Genomic DNA, 18,285 nt, shown 5'->3' on the forward strand with positions numbered 1-18,285 from the left:
GGCCCGGGACGCATCACTTTTCGGGCCCGCTCCACCACCGTACACGATATTGTCCGCTTTGGGCTTACCATTCCCTCACAGTTTTGTTTTTGGGAACTCACGAGCAACTTCCCAGTGGGTCACCCATTATGGGATTGCTCTAGCCCCCTTCTTGCTTAACTTCAGAGTTCCTACGGAACCCGAAGCCAGTGAGCTCCCAAAAGGCTTCGTGCTAGGCAGGGATGGAAATATACATATAAGGATCACTCCCCTGGGTGATGTGGGATGTCACAATCCACCCCCCCTAGGAACCCGAAGCCAGTGAGCTCCCAAAAGGCCTCGTGCTAGGTAGGGATGAGAATATACATATAAGGATCACTCTCCTGGGTGATGTGGCATGTCACAATCCACCCCCCTTAGGGGCCCGACGTCCTCGTCGGCACACACGGGGCCAGGGTTAGGCTCTAATACCAAATTTGTCACATCCCGGCCCGAGGGGGACCACTTCCCGGGCCCGATCCACCACCATAGCACGATATTGTCCGCTTTGGGCCCCGACCACGCCCTCACGGTTTTGTTTTTGGGAACTCACGAGCAACTTCCCAGTGGGTCACCCATCATGAGATTGCTCTAGCCCTCTTCTCGCTTAACTTCGGAGTTCCTACGGAACCCGAAGCCAGTGAGCTCCCAAAAGGCCTCGTGCTAGGTAGGGATGAGAATATACATATAAGGATCACTCCCCTGGGTGATGTGGGATGTCATAGAGTGGGTCGGTCAAGTCTCACAATAGGCTAGCAATAATGTGGTTCAAATTCGTTTTTGGTGAGAATCGAACTTAAGACCTCTCACTTACAAATGAAGAGAAATACTACCGGATTGTGATACTAAATGGCATAGTAGGATTTAAACTAAAAGTTCCTACAAAATATTTCCAAGTTTGAATAAAAAAACTAGTCCATAAATACAAAAACAAAATCATATGCAAACATACAAAAAAATATATATTAATCACAAGATTATATTAATTTAGATATAAATTTAAAAATATTTGACAACTTAATAAAGAAAGGGGTGAATTGCCAATTTAGTCCTTGCATTATCACCTGAGTGAAAGTTAGGTCCCTAAACTTTTTTTTTTTTCAGAAAAAATCAGTCTTCAAATTTTAAAAATCTACTAATTACATCCCTAATATTATATTCTAAGCTACTATATTTAATTTTCTATCAATTTAAGTTACGTTACTTGTTTGTGATATACATTGGAGGGTAGATTGATAATTTTACATAAAGAAATAGTTTATGGAGTTAACTTTAGAGGTTAAATTAGACATCAGATACACACCCTATATGAAATGTTAAGGGCTTATAAGCGAGAAAAGAACGGTATTATACTCTAAAGTATGTCAAATGACTTAAGTTGACGAAAAATTGATAAAATAGCTTTGAATATAATAGGTGGAAAAAAATTCCCAAAATTCCCAAACCAAACAAAAAAAATACTGATCCCAAACCAAAAATGTCCCAAACCGATTTTCCCAAAATTTCGGTATTCCCATACCGAAAAAATACCAAAATTTCGGTATGGGAATTAGGATTGCCTTTCCAATATTTTGGTATTCCCATACCGAACTGAAAATATATATTTTTAATTATTATATATATATTATTTTTTTAATTATAATTAGCGTTAATTTGAACCATTGGATTGTTTCACATTAATCTATTCCGTCCATCTATTCCTTGTTAGGCTTTCAGGTTTCAGCTTTGTTTGTCCCCGTTGAGGATTGAACTAACTCTACTCCAGTTTCTAACTTTCATTTCATTTCTCAGTCTCTCTCTTAGCTTGGTCTCACTCAAATCCAACTCCGGCCAGCCATTCACCGGCCCACCACCACATACGGATCATCCACCGATGTCTCTCCTTCCTTCACGATACACAGTCACAGCCACCACCGGTCTGAGGTCTCTCTCTCACGATTCTCTCTCTCGCGATCCTCTCTCTCAAGAGTCTTTGACTCTCTCACGCAATTCTATCTCTTAGATTTAGACACAGGTAAATAAATATGGGAATTAATTTAGGGTTTGAAATTTAATTTAGGGTTTGTGAAATTTAATTTATGAATTCTAGATTGAAATTTAATTTATGAATTCTAGATTAGGGTTTGTAATTTGAGGGTTTTTGAAATTTAATTTTCGAATTCTAGATTAGGGTTTGTTTGGTTTCACAGATTAGAATCTATTTAATTGATCTAATGGTTCAGGTTCTTGGGTTCTTGAGTTTTTGCAGATTGGTTTAATACTCTCTCAGATTCTGGTTTAATAGCATATGTGGAGCCGTGCAGGTTATTCTCTTCTAGTAGGAAGCCATTATTAATAAAGTGGATGTCACATTAGTGACCCATATTTACCAATGTTGATCAAAGTTTAAGCAAGATCAAAATTTTTGTCTTTTTATGAGAATTACTTGGGGTATTAGGTAGACAACATTACTGATGATATTTCAAATGTTGTTTTGTTGGTGTGTTATTGTTAACAGAGAGAAGTGTACAAACAAACCAATGCCACAAAGACATCAAGGACAAGGTAATTATGTTTGCCTCAACTGAGTAGGATTCATCTCCTTTCTAGCCTTGTCCAGCTTCTCCATATTTACCGTTATGAATGACTGTATAAACATCCTATATGGATTAAATCCGAGATGTAATGTACATGTACTGTCGATTTGCTGTGTCAACTTAGCCCATCACAATTTCTTGTTTGTGTGGTGAGCATGCTCGACAAGATTCTTCAAACTTGAAAGGTAAAATGCATAGTTGAACAAATTCTATCTCCGTCTGCTTTGTAGCGTTTCTTTTACTTTCTATTGTATATATTCTCATTTAAGCTTACCATCAAGAACTTAAAGGGTAAAATGCATAGTTTATCGCCCCTTTTGAATTTAGTTGAGACGATTGGTTGAATGCATTTTTAAGCGGGAACAGATCAAAGTTTAAGCAAGCTATTTCTAGACGAGCCAAATGTAGATAGGTTAGGTCAGTTCATGTTTTCTTTTATACTTTTTGCAGGCTATTTCTAGACGAGTCACATATAGATATAGTATAATTCTTTATATATACTTGCCACTCCATTACCTGCTTGAATTAAGGCTTAAGGAGATCGGTTTTGAATAGGCAGATTTGTGCACAAATTAGGCAAATTGGCAGATTGCTTTTGAATAGGCAGATTGTGCAGTGTGCACAGATGCTTTTGAATTGGCAGATTTGTGCACAGATTAGTAGAAACAAATTAGCAGATTGGGGCAGCTTATATGTCAAATTTTCAATATAAAATGTTGAATTTTAGCCCAAAAGCATAATATGTCAAATTTTTGTCCAAAAGCCCAAAACCATTTCGGGATTCTCGATTTGTCCCGAAATCCCGAAACTATTTCGGGATTCTCGAAAATTGGATTTGACATCAGTATTGAAATTGGGATTCCTGAAAATTTCGGTTTGGGAATTGGGACAAGGGTTTCGATATGGGATCCCATACCGAACCATCCCTATATAATAGTATGAATGAAATTAGAAATTTTTAATGAATTTAGGAACTTATTTTACTGAAAAAATAATTCAGGTACCTAAGTTTTATTATGATGATAGTTTAAGAACTAAATCAGCAGTTTACCCTCAAGAAAAACCAACTTAAAATACATGAATTATTAAAAAACTCATTTTCTTGTTTTGCTTTATTAAGTTGTCAGATATTTTAAATCTTTATACTTATAATAATTCCTTCTTTCTAGTTTGTTTTTATCAAAATTCCTTCTTCTAGTTATATACCCAAAAAGAGGGAGGAGAATTTAACCCAAAACAAGTGAGGAGAATTCTTTTCTCTCATAAACTATCTTCATTTGAATTACGTTAACATTTTGTATTAATTTTTTTTTATTAAAAGATAAAGAAGATAAATTTTTTTTTTTTATTAAAAGATAAAGAAGATTAAAAAAATGTACGGAAAGAGGAGTGGAAAGGGGAAGAGAACATAAGCGAGAGAGAGAGAGAGAGAGAGAGAGAGAGAGAGAGAGCGCTCAGAAGGAAACGTGGAGGGAGATAAAGCGGTGAGACAAAAGGAAATGGAGGGAGCAGCCGCAGCCGCAGCAGAAGGGCGGCATCCTCTCAAACCCCATCCTCGTTTCAATAACCGTAACAGCTGGAAACATAAGGTCTCTATCACACAAACCACGAACAATTCAAGTTTATGATTCATTTATTATTTCGTAATTTTAATCCTTGCTTGGATTCAATTTTATGATCCAATTGATTTTGATTGTACAAATTGTTATGCATAATTTGAAAATATTTGTTAGTTTGTGTTGTATGTAAGCTTAGCAAAGTGTATTGGTATCTGTAATTTGTTTTGTAGCTGAGAGAGAACTGTTACAAAAGGGTTCGAGAAGACAGAATGCGGTTGCTTTGGAAGATGAGAATGCTGCCCACTCCACAAATTCTCAATCACATTCCAAATGTACTCCACAGTCTTCACTCTGTCCCTAATTTTTTCTTTCGTTCTTTCCTATTATTTTTCTCTATGAAAATTTGGTTTGCACTTTCCAATTGGATGCTTGTAACTTGTGTTTGCAGGATTTGATCAAATCTGCATTCCAGGACATAGTTTCTGCTGAATTGGAAAAAATTAAGGAATCGTCATTGGATGAAAATGTAAGAAGTTCAACATCTGTCCCTGAGGCCAATGATATGTTATGGGAATACGATGGCCTTACAAATGTATACCAAGGTGATTGTGAAGAGATATTGTTAGAAATGCAAAGGATCTTTTATGAAGACCTGACTATTCATCCAACTAGAAAAGAAGGTGAAAAAGTCGGTGCTTTTTTCTCGATGAAATTAAGTTTGTTATAAGTTCAATTGTTGTAGTAGAAAGTCTTTTGACTATCAAAGGTTATAATTTTCTCTAGCCCTTTGCAGAAACTGAAATCTGTGTTGAAACATGGGAAGATGAAGAGGATGAGTATTTGTCCCAGGCAGTTTATGAGCATATGCAACTGAACGACAAGCAGGTATAACAGCATAAGTTATGAGTATTCCATGCAACAATTTATACGAATTTGTATCCAGTTTGCACATTTGATTATATGCATAATAATTAATAACCATTGAATTTATGATTAGTGATATTATCGATTAAATCTTTATAATGACATTTGATATTTTAATGAAAACCTGTACTCAAGAAACTTTATAGTTGGCATCTGAGAGAGTATCACTTTAGCTGATGATTAACTCCAAAATACGTTTAATGTTGTCATTGTTTCATTTAAATCCAATTATCTGTTGTAATGAACATTGACCCTGCCTATAAAGGGCTACTTATATAATTTTATTTCCCCCAGAGATGGTTTTAGCAAACTATGGAAGATAATATTATTTTCTAACTTTTATTGGAGTGATATTAGAAGTATCATATTTCTTGAGAGCACATCTAGTCGTGTGATGTGTCTAAACAACAAGCTATACTAGATTTCTTGACTACACCAGAGTTAAAACTTGATCTGACCTTGAGCTTCTAGATCATGTGACATTTGATAGAAGAATATGGTCATTCTAACATAAGTTGCCCCCCACTTAAGGAGATTTTTGGCTCCATCCTTGCTTGCCCTGCACAAAGAGGTGTGATCCAAAGGGTAAATTGTGAAGCCAAGATCTCTTGACTGAAAAACGGAAGATTACATGAGGCAGATGTAACCAAGATGGTTGAGGAGATACCGTGAGAAGAGTACAAAGTCCATTTGTTGAGTCTCACATGGCCTACTTAAGTTGAGGGGAAGTTCTATATATGTCGGCTTAGTATCTCTTATAATTGGAGGCCTTTCAGCTCATGAAGGCTAGGTTAAGCCCCAAGCGGGAATATATATGACCAGTGGATGTGGGTCATTCAAATCAGGAGTTAGAGAACCTGGGGCTCTTAATCAGGCTGTCTTGCGCTTATGGATCCTAAGATGATTTTTTATTAAGGAACATTCTCAGAATTTTATTTCAGGAAAAGAAAAAAGAAAAGGAAAGAGAGAAGTTGTGCCATAAATGAATGCTTGGTTGACTGACATAGAGTTGTGCCATAAATGAAGGCTTGGTTGACCAACTATGTCAGGAAATGAAGGTTGAAATGGATGATCTGACCATCGAGTAGGACCCAATTAAAGCCTTATGACATGATTAACTGATATGAGATCTTTGCTGTTTTCTCTGTTCCTGTTGCTTATTTTCTTGCTGTGTGAACAAAACCTGCATACTAGCCAATGTATTAAAAACGTGAGCCGTGGGCGAGGCGTCCGAGGGATAGCCCGGCCTAGGTGTGAGGTGAAGTCTCACGGGACCTAAATTTTTTAATATATACATTGAGCGTACACATATTATATTTAAAAAAGAAGAAGATTATTAATCAATAATCACCCTGAGCACACATATATTATAAATATATATACACACATATATATACATACATACATAAAGTATATATATATATATATATATATATATATAATAGAGGATGAAAAGCACAATGAGCACACATATAACAATGCACGCATATAGCACACACATCCATTATATAAAAAAATAAAAATCAGAAAAAAAAAGGCAGAGAGACGATGGTGCAAGGAAGAGGTATGAGGTAGTTAAAACCCTATCCAAAATTTGGGTTTGGGAGTTTAAAAAAAAAAAAAAAGCCCTGAGGCGCGCCTAGGCGGCTCTAGCAACACCTTCCGCCGCCTAGGAGGCTCCGGCGACGCCTTCCACCCACTCCCTCAAAACAGAGGCGGCAACCCTCACGCCCAGCCTCAGAAGGCGCCTAGGCGCGCCCTAAGGCGAGCCTTTTAAAACATAGATACTAGCTAACATTCTGTTACAGCAGCAGCAAGTCTGATACTATGGCTAAATCATTCCTCTGTATTTGTTAGTATTATAACTTACTTTTCCACCATCTTATTACAGCTGTGGTCTCAGCTTCTAATTATTTTTCCAGTCAAATTACTTCCCTATCTATCAAAGTGTAGTAAAATTAATAATAGAATGCCATATATTTTATATCCATGTGAGAAAAGGCTAAATCATTCCTCACTATCAGTTCTTTGGTACTGATTATATTGTTTTGGCCGTAATGCTAGATGCACAAGGAGGAAGTTTGGTGCCCCGTCTGTAAGCACGGAGTACTACAAGAGAATTACAATCGAATATACTGCACTCTATGCAAGGTTCAGCTCAACAAAGGCAATGAGGTATTGTTAACTCCTTATGTTTCTATCTATGCTTATGCGTTATAATGCAGATATCATAATCCAAAATTTGACCAAGTTCTCCGTAATTTTTGGAAGTAAAGAAATAAAAATCTCAACTCCCAAATTCCCAAATAGTCTATTTTGTGGTCTTGGAAGGGGCAAGAAATAAATCGTATTGGATAGATAGTGGATATGGGTGACAGTGCTGGTCAACTCCCAAATTTTGTTGTTCTTTTTCTCACCCAGTAAAAAAAGCAAAAGGAGTTTTAAACTTGTCTCAGTGCTGGTCACCGAGCTCTCCATTAATATAAGATACTAGCTATCAAAAGATTCTAAAAGACATCATTTATTAAGTTATGCATGAATGCGCTACTTCTGTAATTTTATCTTCTTTTTGTTTTGTTTTGTTTTGTTTTGTTTTTTTTATTTTTTTATTTTTATTTATTTTTTCTTGTTATATATATTGTGAAAAAGGTATCCTTGAAAATGAAATTCCAAATGACATTAGTATATGTAGTTTGTCAATTTGATTAATAATCATGACCGTCATATGGTTATTTAGTAATATTCCTTTTGCGACTGAAAAAAAATTTCATTTATATTACGAGTTAAAAATTCCAGGTTAATTTGGAAATATTGCGGGGCAGGCTAGCAGAAGTTCACACAGAGCATCTGGATCGTGGCTGCAAATTGAAACCCAAGTTTCGCATTGAGATCAGATTTAATATAACTGCACTGTACATTTTCTGTGCTGCTTGTAATACATTTGAGATTGTAGTATAGACTGTATAATGAATACTTCCATGCTTTAAAGATGAAATATATCATCATCATCAACTTGTTCACTTGGTTGTTATACATTTGAGATGGTAGTATAGTGAATACTTCCCTGTCGATATCTTTAAAGATCAAATATATCATCATTAGCATCATCTTGTTCACTATGTAATATTCCCTACTTATTTTCCGAAATTTTCAGCTAGCGCGTACTGTTTCCATAGGGAAAACCGTGGGTTTTCTAAATTCAAGAGGAAACAAGAAATGAAACTTGCAGGCTTCTAGAACTTGAATCCAGTTGGAGGAGTAACCCAAAGCCAATCGAATTCAATGCATAACATAAAACTTAGTCCCAATTGTATTGTTTGTCATGGTAACAAGCATCTTGAAAACTATTGTCACTTGTCAGGTGGTAGTGGCTGTAAAGATATATATGCATGAACAAATATCACATGCAATGCCAGGTTGCACATAAGGATTTCATCGTCCATAAAAACAGATCAGTGATGAGTGCTAACCACTAACCAGCAGCCTAGTCTAGATCATACTACCATCTTTGAAACTCCTGGACGCCTGAACCAAAGGCCTCTCATCCATCGGATTTGGTGTAGGTGCTATTACTACTGATTGGCCAATCGAGGAAATTGTAGCCTTCAAGTGAGGTTGGTAGATATGCCTGCGTGACACTGGCAGAGGGATTGTCGTGCATACCCAAGTTCCTTCATTAGCTTGGTAGGCGCATTCCTCAGATGAAGAGGCACTCCCTCATTCTGGCCGACAGAGTCCCTCACCACTTGTGTACTCCCTATTGCTTTATAAACAGCGAAAGGTTTAGGAGCCTATGCCAAGTAAGCCACACACTGTGCAAGAATGACATTGCACTCTGGCATTCCCAGAAAATGGCAAGCCCGATGACAAGCAACGGCCTGGTTCAGTGCTGATGGGTCAGCCAACCCAACATCTTCAATGGCGAACCTTATGAGTCTGGCGGGCAAGATAGAGAGGCTCTTGGCCTCCTTCTAGCATCTTTGCCACCCAATAAATGGCCGCATTAGCATAACTTAGTCTCATGGACTAGTGAAGAGCACTGATGAGATTATAGTGCTCTTCCCTCGCTTTGTCAGAAGCAACATGTTTGCATTACAAAGCCTCTTTGGCATCCTCTAAGGTAACAACATCAGTAGCCACTAAATTATTATGATCATCATCATCATTCGTAGAGGAGAGGTAGAGTTAGAGGTCGAGGAACTAGAGATAGAGGCCACTCGGGCAGCTGTTGCAGAAACTTCCAGGCATCCACACTTTGGGAGTCAATCCCTTATTATCGGAGGCACTGGCGGCCCACTTGAGAAGGAGCTCAACCACGTGGGGTCTCAGAGGGCGGAGAACAAGAACTCGGCTGCGAGACAGAGACGAGCGGCCTGATCAAATGGAAGGAAGGGTTCTCGGTGGTGGCCCCATGAAGACTATACAGTCTATACTGCCGTCTGCGATGACGGGCAAGAACGAGTCATGCTGGGACTTTTTGAACCTGTGAACCTCGTCCACGAACTGTTTTGTGTTTTCTCCGCCGCCTTTTTCTTCTTGAGAACAAATCACCATATAAACCCATGTATAGGAAAACTTGGGTCTCCAGTGTAAAGTGAGCCTTACAGACTTAAAAGGGAATCTTTGTCTCCCTAAAACTATCTCCAAACCATTGGAGTAAAACTTAAAATTTTTTGCTCAGAAAATTTAGGTTTGAACCTATAAATAGTTTTTCTGCTCTAACCTTCTAGCCTAAAATTTTAGCCTCAGATTATTGAAGAATGAATTTAGGCTAATTTTGTTTTTTAGATTAACTTTAAAAAAAATTGTGTAGACTATCCTAAATTAATTTTATGAACATTTTAACCTAAAAATATTTAATTCCGATAAATATTGAAAAATCACTAAATCGACACATGAAACTTATGAAACACTATGGAATAATATGAAACACTTGATACAGATGTATAAACACAAAGCACATGTAACACACAAAACACATATGAAGCACATATAAAACACATGATAGAGATGTATAACACACCAAACACATGAGACACACAAAACACATACCAAAATACATACAAAACACATGAGACACAACGAAGAAGCCGAATTTGCAAACTCTCTTATGCAATATGAGCACCATGCCAAATCTAGCTATTGTGGTTCCGTAACGGGGTGTTCATTTGTCCTATGTAGAATCCTAAATTTTAGGTTTTTATAATTTTATGTGATAATTTGGAATGTATACTTGGTGACATCGAGACCCTAGCGCGGGGCTAAAATTGGGAATGGTAGTTTAGGGTTTGAAGGATGTGGGCAGCAAATAGAATGAATATGAAAGAGATGGAAACCTCATTTTGATAGTAAGAGGATAACAAGACAAATAACAATCTAATGAATGAGATTGAGATAAAAAAATCTAATCCAATTGTTGCAATAATTGATCATGATATATGCATTACAAAACGCAATAATGGAGCCATTACTTACAAATGAAGAGAAATAGTGGTGTCAAAATTTTTTATTTTTATTTTTGTCAATATATTCCCAAAATATTTTACGACAATGTCGAGATGCTCTCAGTAGTAGTATATAAGATAGGGTAAATCTCTGTTTACTACCCTCATGTTTCATGGTTTTCAACATTTAGTACATCAAATTTTTTTCATCCTAGAGTCTTACCTAAAGTGTAATTTTGGGACAGTCTCATACATGTGTTAGTCAAATTGTTAACTCTGTCGTTAACTGATGACCTGGCGCCTATGTGGACAATGACTTAACGCCACGTGTCATTAAAGGGTCCACGTGGAATTTAAAAATTAAAAAAAAAAACACATAAACTGTCTTCTACCTCACCCCAACCCCCTCCCTCCCATTCTTTCCTCTGCAACCCCTATCCTTTACACACCCCTATCGCTCCTCTCCACTCTATTGTCCACCAAAAACACCTCTGATATCGCCTCTAGTATGAACTTTGCTGGATCGACACAATCGCCCAAAGCTAGAGGCATTTGCAACCTCAGAGCCTCCAATTCCTTCTTCTTGACCGTCACGAACCTCCAGAACCCATTTTCAAGAACAACGACTTGAGATTCATCAGCAACCCCTCACCATCGTCCACCCCTCAGTACTCGTCGTTGCTGTGAACCCTCCATATTCTTTACACTCCTCCTCTACTTTCTTCCACTTCTAAACCCTTAAAAAAAACCAAAGAAATTCACCTTTAATTGCAAATGGGCATCTTCCCCGAGCCCTAGAAACCCCATTGCTCAATCCCCACCCAGATTCAGCTCCAACCCACTTCATCCATGGCCGCATCTTCCATCTCCACCCATTTTGCCGCATTAGCTTTCCTCGTTTTCTTCCTCAGAACCACTTCTGCCCCTACGAGGTCTCCTTTCTCCGCCTACTCGAGAAGGTCTCTGATGACTAGGTCGTCGAACTTAACGAGCAAGTGACCTCCATGGTTAAGATCCACCTGGAAAAGCTTCAGGTCAGCGATGTGGGACTGGCAGCCATGTAGGATTGGTCTCCGTCAAGAGCCTTGAGTGGACCAATGTAGGATTGGTCTCCGTCGCTGAACGCTGCAAGCTGCTAAGGAAGCTTCACCTTGACGGATGGAAGGCTAATTGAGTAGGTGACGACGGGAAGACGAACCGGGTGGAGTTGTGGAGGGGTGTCGGGAAGACAAAGAGCGTTTTTTTAAATTAATTATTTTAATATTTTAAATTTGGGCGAAATTTTTTTTTTAAAATTTTAAATTCCATGTGGACTCTTTAATGACACATGGAGTCCAGTTATTGTCCACATGGGCGCCATGTCATCAGTTATGGTAGAGTTAATAGTTTGACTAACGGATGTATGAGATTGTTCCAAAATTTACACTTTAGGTATGACTCTGGAACAAAAAAAAAAATTTGATGTACTAAATGTTGAAAACTATGAAACATGAGGTAGTAAACAGAGATTTACCCTTTTAAGATATTAGACAACTGGGACTCATTTGTGGCGACTCGTCCGGTCAAGTCCTCCTAATAGGCTTTGGTGAATGGTGATGGAGAAAACGAAGCCAAGCCGATGCCTCTCATAACTCGTCGCTGGCTGGCTGGCTGGCTCGCCCGCTCACAGAGCTCAATTCACCTCTGGCCATGTCACTATGGTTCTCATTGCTGATCTTCCTCTCCAGGGAAGACTCCTCTTCAATCCTGACTTCCGCTGAGAATTCTGGTTATTTTAAGGAATTCAGCCATGGCTGCCGGTCGATACTTAGGCCATCTCCAACCGATGGTTGGCCAGAGGGCTCGATTTAGCCCTCTAGCCCTCTAAGATATTAATATTTTAATGAACAGTATAGGGCCATATTTGCCTCCGTCTCCAACCAAGGGTCAAAGGGCTAGAGGGCTCGTTTTAGCCCTATCACAAAAAACCGTCTCCAACCGAGGGTCATAGGACCAAACATAATTTATTATTTAAAAACTACAACTTAAATGTTGTTTAAGTTTCATGTTGTTAAATGTTTTTTTTTTAACAAATATGAAAAACTAGAAATGTTTTTAATAATTTGTTAAATGTTGTTAAAAACTACAAATTTTGTAAAATAAAAGTTATAGGAAAAAAATAGAATTTAAAAAAAAATATGAAAAATAGAAGTTACAGGAAAAATTTCGTAAATAAAAAATAATAATAAAAATGTAAAAAAAAAAAATTCAAATCATTCTGTCGGTTAAAACCAATAGCCCTCTAGCCATTTGGCCCTTTCAGATTCTGTGGGGCCCTCTCAGATTTCACGAGCCCTCTAGCCTAGCCCTCGGTTGGTGATGGTTTTCAGACTATTTTCGGCCCTCTGGCCCTCTGGACCTTTCGGTTGGAGATTGCCTCATGCCCGTAGTCCTAAATGTTTTGTTTGCAATGCAGGAGCTGGTGCCGCCGCCGGTATGTCATTATTTATTTATCGTTTGGTTTGGTTTGGCCGCAATTGGATCCTAATTGCCTGGCAGCCTGGGTAATTTTAATTTGATTTTATTTAGGGTTCTGATTGCGAATTGGAAGTCCATTTTTACTCAATTAGAGCACTAGCAGTCAGTGAATGATGTATTGATTCCCTACACACACATATCCATATATGTTTCATTAATTATAATGGCTGTTGGTTGTGGTTTGGATGTGAGTCTTCGAATTCTTCTATTCTTAGCTATTGATGTTTGAATTGGGCTTGGGCAGGGATTATTGCTGCAACCTTTGTGTGTCCCTTAGATGTTATCAAAACCAGGCTTTAAGTTCACGGGCTTCCAACACTCGGTAATGCTGCGAATGTTAAAGTTATGCATTTTGACTTTCCACACCTCTTTATTTTGTCTTGTAGCTCACCTTAGCGGTACACAAGTACCCGATGGCTTTTTTCTAGCCTGCCTTCTCCTTTACATTTATCTTTTATTTCAAACATTCTAACAGTTACCTTTTTTTTTTTATGAGTCTCATGGTCATGGGAGTTTTTGATGTTTATATGGTGAGTGATTTACGTTTTCACGTCATTAGGGAGTCTCATAGTTGGTGGTTTGGAACAAATATTTCACAAGGAAGGGTTGCGTGGCATGAACCGTGTGTTCTCTTCCATTGTGCTAGCGTTACTTCCTAATTGGGCGGTAAGTCTTCATAGTTCCTACTTCTTGCTTCTTGCCATTGCTGGTTAGCAAATTGTGGAGGACGGTTAAAAATTGACGTGTAGGAAACAAATTTCTTGTTGGTATTGATAAGCTTACATAAACTTGGGCATTACTTGACGACTTACTACAATAGTCTTTTCCCTCCTACCTATGTTTCGCGTACACACCAGATTTTAGTATCCATTAGGGATACACACACGATATGGCCGGATATGTAAGCATTGAGAGTATCCATTGAATTTTAGCCCTTTGACTTTTAGATACGACACCAATACGTAGAGGCAAGGTCGTTATACGGTTCTGATACAGGAAGGGTCGTGTCGCGATGTGTGTTTTCAGAGGATGGGGTCTGATTGCTATTCCAAAAACAAATAAAGTCAAGTTATAATTCTGTAATTTAATTTTACCCCTCTTTTCCTGGTTTGATAAAACAAAAGGGGCTAGGGTTTCTAATTGCTAGGCTAGAAGAGAGGAATTGAAGAGTATAGCTTGTAATAGCAATGCAATAATTCATAAGTGTTATGACAATCAAATGTTAAGTATTATATATTATACAACAATTGCACAGTTTATTTCGAATAGTAATTTCACAAGGAAACAATATATATATATATATATATATATATATATGTATATATCTATATATCTCACAATATAAACAATTACAAAACTGAATTAATGAATCACAAAACACTGACTTGGTTAGGAAGATAGAGGCTTGCAGTAGCAATCTCCTAAGACAGAAATACGCCCCTACACCAGTGCAGTAGTTCAAATGGACGTCTATCTTGCAGGATACAACTATCTAATCCAAGTTCTTGCACTCGAACTTGGATTCTTGGCGAATTGGTTGTGTGGTTCTCAGCGAAATATGGAGGAATGAATATGGAAAAACTTGATACTGGTTTCTGATTTTTATTGCCATATATATAATGGCATAATTCGAACTTCTCCAACCGTTCAGGCTTATCAGTTTTTGTAAAAAGAAAACCGAATGCAACTGTTCAATAAAAACTGAACGTAACTGTTCAATCAGTTTTATCCTTTTCGGAAAAAACTGAATCCAAAAAATCAAAAACGTAACTTGTGTTTTTCGTCCATCCGAGGCCCAAGATCCATGGCTTTGGCCCAATTCTTTTCAAACTATAAGTGAGTGAACTCACTTATAAAGACTTAATATGAAAGGTGTTTAGGCAATGTGGGACTCCAAGTCCCACAGAAAACACAAGTTCCAACAATAAGTAGAAAGGAGGTTTGGATTTTTCTGTTTTCATGTCTCATTTTATAAATTGCGTGTAGTCACTTACAACCAAGTATCAAAACCACCAAAAGGTGTACCTTCCTAATCCTGTACAATGTATCAACACCACAAGTATTGTCTTTGTTTCTAATGAACTTCCCCTGCCTTCTTACCTAGGAACTTCAAAATAAATAAATGAATAAAGAAATATTGTAACCTTTTGCAGGTTTATTTCACAATTTATGACCAGCTCGAGAACTTCCTTTGCCCTGATGGTTAGTGCATGACCATATACTTTTTACGCCTAAAAAACTTGTTTGGTAGGATTATTTTCAAAAACTGAACTCAAAACTAACTAAAAAATATACTCTATTATCTAAAAACATAAAAAGTAAGTTTTTAGAGTTTTTAAATTTAAACTCACTCATTTCTTTTCCCTTCCTCTTTCTCTCTTCTTCTCTCTCTCCTTTTTTTTTTCTTTTACCTTTTTCGTCTCTCTTCTAATCCGCTCTCTTCATTCTCTCGGTTCTTTCTCTCACTCATCTTCCCCTCTATCTCGTCTGATCCTCTTTCTTCTTGCTCTTTCCTTCAATCATCTCTTACTTTCTTTCCTCCTCTCTCATTTGTCTCCCTCTCCTACGACCTCCTCTTTTTAGATCTATTTGTCTAGTTTAAGTCATAAGATTTAAAAATTTTAAATCGCAAACCAATCAAGTTTTGAGTCTTAAAGAAAATTGTTTTCAAGAGATGTTTTTAAGAAATGTTTTGAGAAATGATAAAAAATTTCAAATAGGATACCCAACAGGCCCTTAGATTTTAACCATATTTCTCTTTTTAGGTAAATTCACCATCCTTCTATATCTTGTTTTTGAGTGTGTGTGGGTGTGTGTGTTTGGCATTGTTGCATATATAGACGAGAATCACCATCTTTCAATTGGGGCTAACATGCTAGCGGCTTCCCGTGCAGGAGCTGCAACAACTATTGCTACAAATCCGCTTTGGGTTGTCAAGACTAGACTTCAGGTGTGTCTCATTTCATTGTAGTTGTGTTTACTGAGGAGCATATTGTTTTTTTCTAGAGTTACCAATACTAGCAGCTTCAGGATTAAATTAATTACTGATTTAGCTGCCACTGTTGTTTTTCTAAGTATTCCCATTTTTCTTGTTCTTTTATGCAGACTCGGGGAATGAGACCTGGTGTGGTTCCATATAGGAGTACGCTTTTGAGGAGAATAGCTCATGAGGAAGGCATCCGTGGTTTGTACAGGTTCGGTAATCCATATGATTAATAAGTTGTATTAACCGATGTATATCTAATTATTTATATTGATGATGATATCGGTGATATGTTGTGTTTGATAGTGGTCTTGTACCTGCTTTGTAAGTTGACTTTTGTAGCCTCGTGCCGTCCTCGTGGACATTGTAGATGAAGTTGTTTTTTTGAGGGGTAAAGTGAGAGGATTGTTCTTGTACTTCACAGTTGCAGGGATGCGTTTTATGTGATTTGAGTACTCATGACATCAAGTCCCATTGTTTCTTTCTTCTTTTCTTGTGTTCTTGTTAGTACTAAGTGCTCATAATTTTGACTTCTCCTTGGAATTGACGCTTGTACGTTTCATTAAGTACACACCCCGCCCCACCCCGCCCTCAGCACACAAAATAACGTTTGTTGAATTGCACCTCCACCGTGTTCCGTTTATTACTCGCACCTCCCATGGACTAAATTGCCCAGAGTAAAAAAAAAAAATGGATTCCCTTTTATGTTTAGGGCAATTAGCATGAATGATCAGTTTTTGACTTTTGGTTGTAGAAATGATCATTTTTGTCATGAGATGACCTACACCATATGCCAGCACCATATCTCCCGGACCATATGCCAGCACCAGATCCTTACCCCTGGCGGAATGGTGACCACTAGATACGCAGAAAAACATTGAACATAGTCTTTCCAAACATAGGTACATATATCTCAAAATCATCATCATAGTATAAAGTCATCCATCATCTATAGTATAAAGAAGTGCATGAAAACATGCTATAAATAGTATATCGTCATCCATCAGATAACCTACAAGAACATGGGTTCGATAGAAAATATGGTATTCCAAAATAAGCTCAATATAGCATGAAAATCAATTTCTCATAAAACATTCACAAAATGCATTCAATAAATCATACTTTTCATGTATGCATTTCTACTAATAAAACATGCATTTTAGAAGGGTCTACTCACATATACTCTGTTGTAGATGAGTTGTACAGAAAAGGAATAACGAAATCGCCGCTAGTAATTGCACCTAAGCACATAAAGAGTACAATTAACAAAACTATATTCAAACGATTTAATTTGGGAAAAATGACGTAAAAAACGGGTCCAAAACGTCAAAATTATCCTAGGAAGGGTTCTGGACGAAACATCAAAAGTCAACGTTGACCATTGGCCGATCAAAATCAAAGTCAACTAGTCGGGTTGGTCAAACCGAGTCAAACTAGATTGGGCTTGGGTTCGGTTTAGGCTGAGGGCTTGGCCACTGGGTTGGGTTCTAAGGCCCAAGGGTTTAGGGTTTTGGGTTAATGGGCCGAAGACCCTGGTTCTCACGGCCCAAAGGTATGGGTTCAAGGTTTCAAAAAGGGCTTAAAGCCCTGGGTTGTTTAAAAGGGGCTTGGGCTTGAAGTTTGTTCTAAAGGCTTTTGGGTTTTTAAAATAAATAAATAAAATTAAAAACTAAACGGGTTGGGCTACTGGGTTAAAACAACTAACGGGCCTAAGACCTTAGTCCTATACATGGACCAAAGGGCATTGGTTCAATTGGGTTGGGATGAGCCGACCTAATGGCCTGGTCTTGATGGGAAACGAACGATGGAGCTTTCCTAGCTCCAGTCGATGACGACACTCCACCCTAGGCTACACAAAGGGTACCAAAAGGAAGCTAGAGATAAGATGAGGAGTTTTCTCACCTTCGATTCACTGTGGGATGACAGGCAGATCTTGCTTGAAAGGTCGCGGGTACGCTGAGGGATTTTCCCTGGGCTTCTGAGCTTCGCCGAGCTCCACCGAGGCTAGGGAGAGGGAAAGGAGGTCCTCGAGGGTGGTGATGGTGCTGTATCGTCGTCGGGGTATCCCTAGGGTATGAATAGGTGTGGATTGGGAAGAAAGTCCGAGAGAGAGGGTTTGAGTGAGAGGAAGGGAGAGTTGAGCTGAGAAAGGGAAAATGTTGAAAGTGTGTGAGAGAGAGAAGTGTTGACTCGGGGGAGAAAAGATGAGAGAATTCAGTGCTTACCATGTGGCAAGCTGTGAGAGGATGAAGGGTTTGAGAGAA

At 38.1% G+C, this 18,285-nt stretch overlaps 1 protein-coding gene and 2 pseudogenes across 5 annotated transcripts; 2 read left to right on the plus strand and 1 right to left on the minus strand.

Moving 5' to 3' along the window:
* The first annotated feature begins 3,999 nt into the window (after nt 1-3,999).
* Nucleotides 4,000-8,527, plus strand: LOC103931996. 5 transcript variants are annotated; one of them, XM_048585412.1, is made up of 7 exons: nt 4,000-4,183; nt 4,384-4,485; nt 4,602-4,841; nt 4,937-5,038; nt 7,142-7,252; nt 7,900-7,989; nt 8,232-8,527. In XM_048585412.1, the coding sequence occupies exons 1-6, from the start codon at nt 4,094-4,096 to the stop codon at nt 7,963-7,965; spliced, it is 711 nt and encodes a 236-aa protein (XP_048441369.1). In that variant the 5' UTR covers nt 4,000-4,093; the 3' UTR covers nt 7,966-7,989; nt 8,232-8,527. The 5 variants fall into 5 exon arrangements, with proteins under 5 accessions (XP_048441369.1, XP_048441368.1, XP_048441367.1 ...); XM_048585410.1 differs by having other exon boundaries at nt 4,005-4,183; nt 7,874-7,989; XM_048585411.1 differs by lacking the exon at nt 8,232-8,527 and having other exon boundaries at nt 4,001-4,183; nt 7,900-8,184.
* Nucleotides 8,528-8,618: 91 nt separating this feature from the next.
* Nucleotides 8,619-9,718, minus strand: LOC125477915 (annotated as a pseudogene).
* Nucleotides 9,719-12,879: 3,161 nt separating this feature from the next.
* LOC103932010 lies at nt 12,880-16,349 on the plus strand (annotated as a pseudogene).
* The last annotated feature ends 1,936 nt before the right edge of the window (nt 16,350-18,285 follow it).

Source organism: the organism of the source record quoted next, unplaced genomic scaffold (assembly GCF_019419815.1).
Source record: "Pyrus x bretschneideri cultivar Hongxiangsu unplaced genomic scaffold, Pyrus_bretschneideri_v1 Contig227, whole genome shotgun sequence".
Lineage (NCBI taxonomy): Eukaryota > Viridiplantae > Streptophyta > Magnoliopsida > Rosales > Rosaceae > Pyrus > Pyrus x bretschneideri.

Coding starts and splice junctions, on each gene's coding strand:
- LOC103931996 (XM_048585409.1), top strand. CDS start 4,094: ATGGAGGGAGCAGCCGCAGCCGCAGCAGAAGGGCGGCATCCTCTCAAA. Junction 4,842..4,936: donor CTAGAAAAGAAGGTGAAAAA/GTCGGTGCTTTT, acceptor AATTTTCTCTAG/CCCTTTGCAGAAACTGAAAT. Junction 7,253..7,873: donor AGCTCAACAAAGGCAATGAG/GTATTGTTAACT, acceptor TAAAAATTCCAG/GTTAATTTGGAAATATTGCG.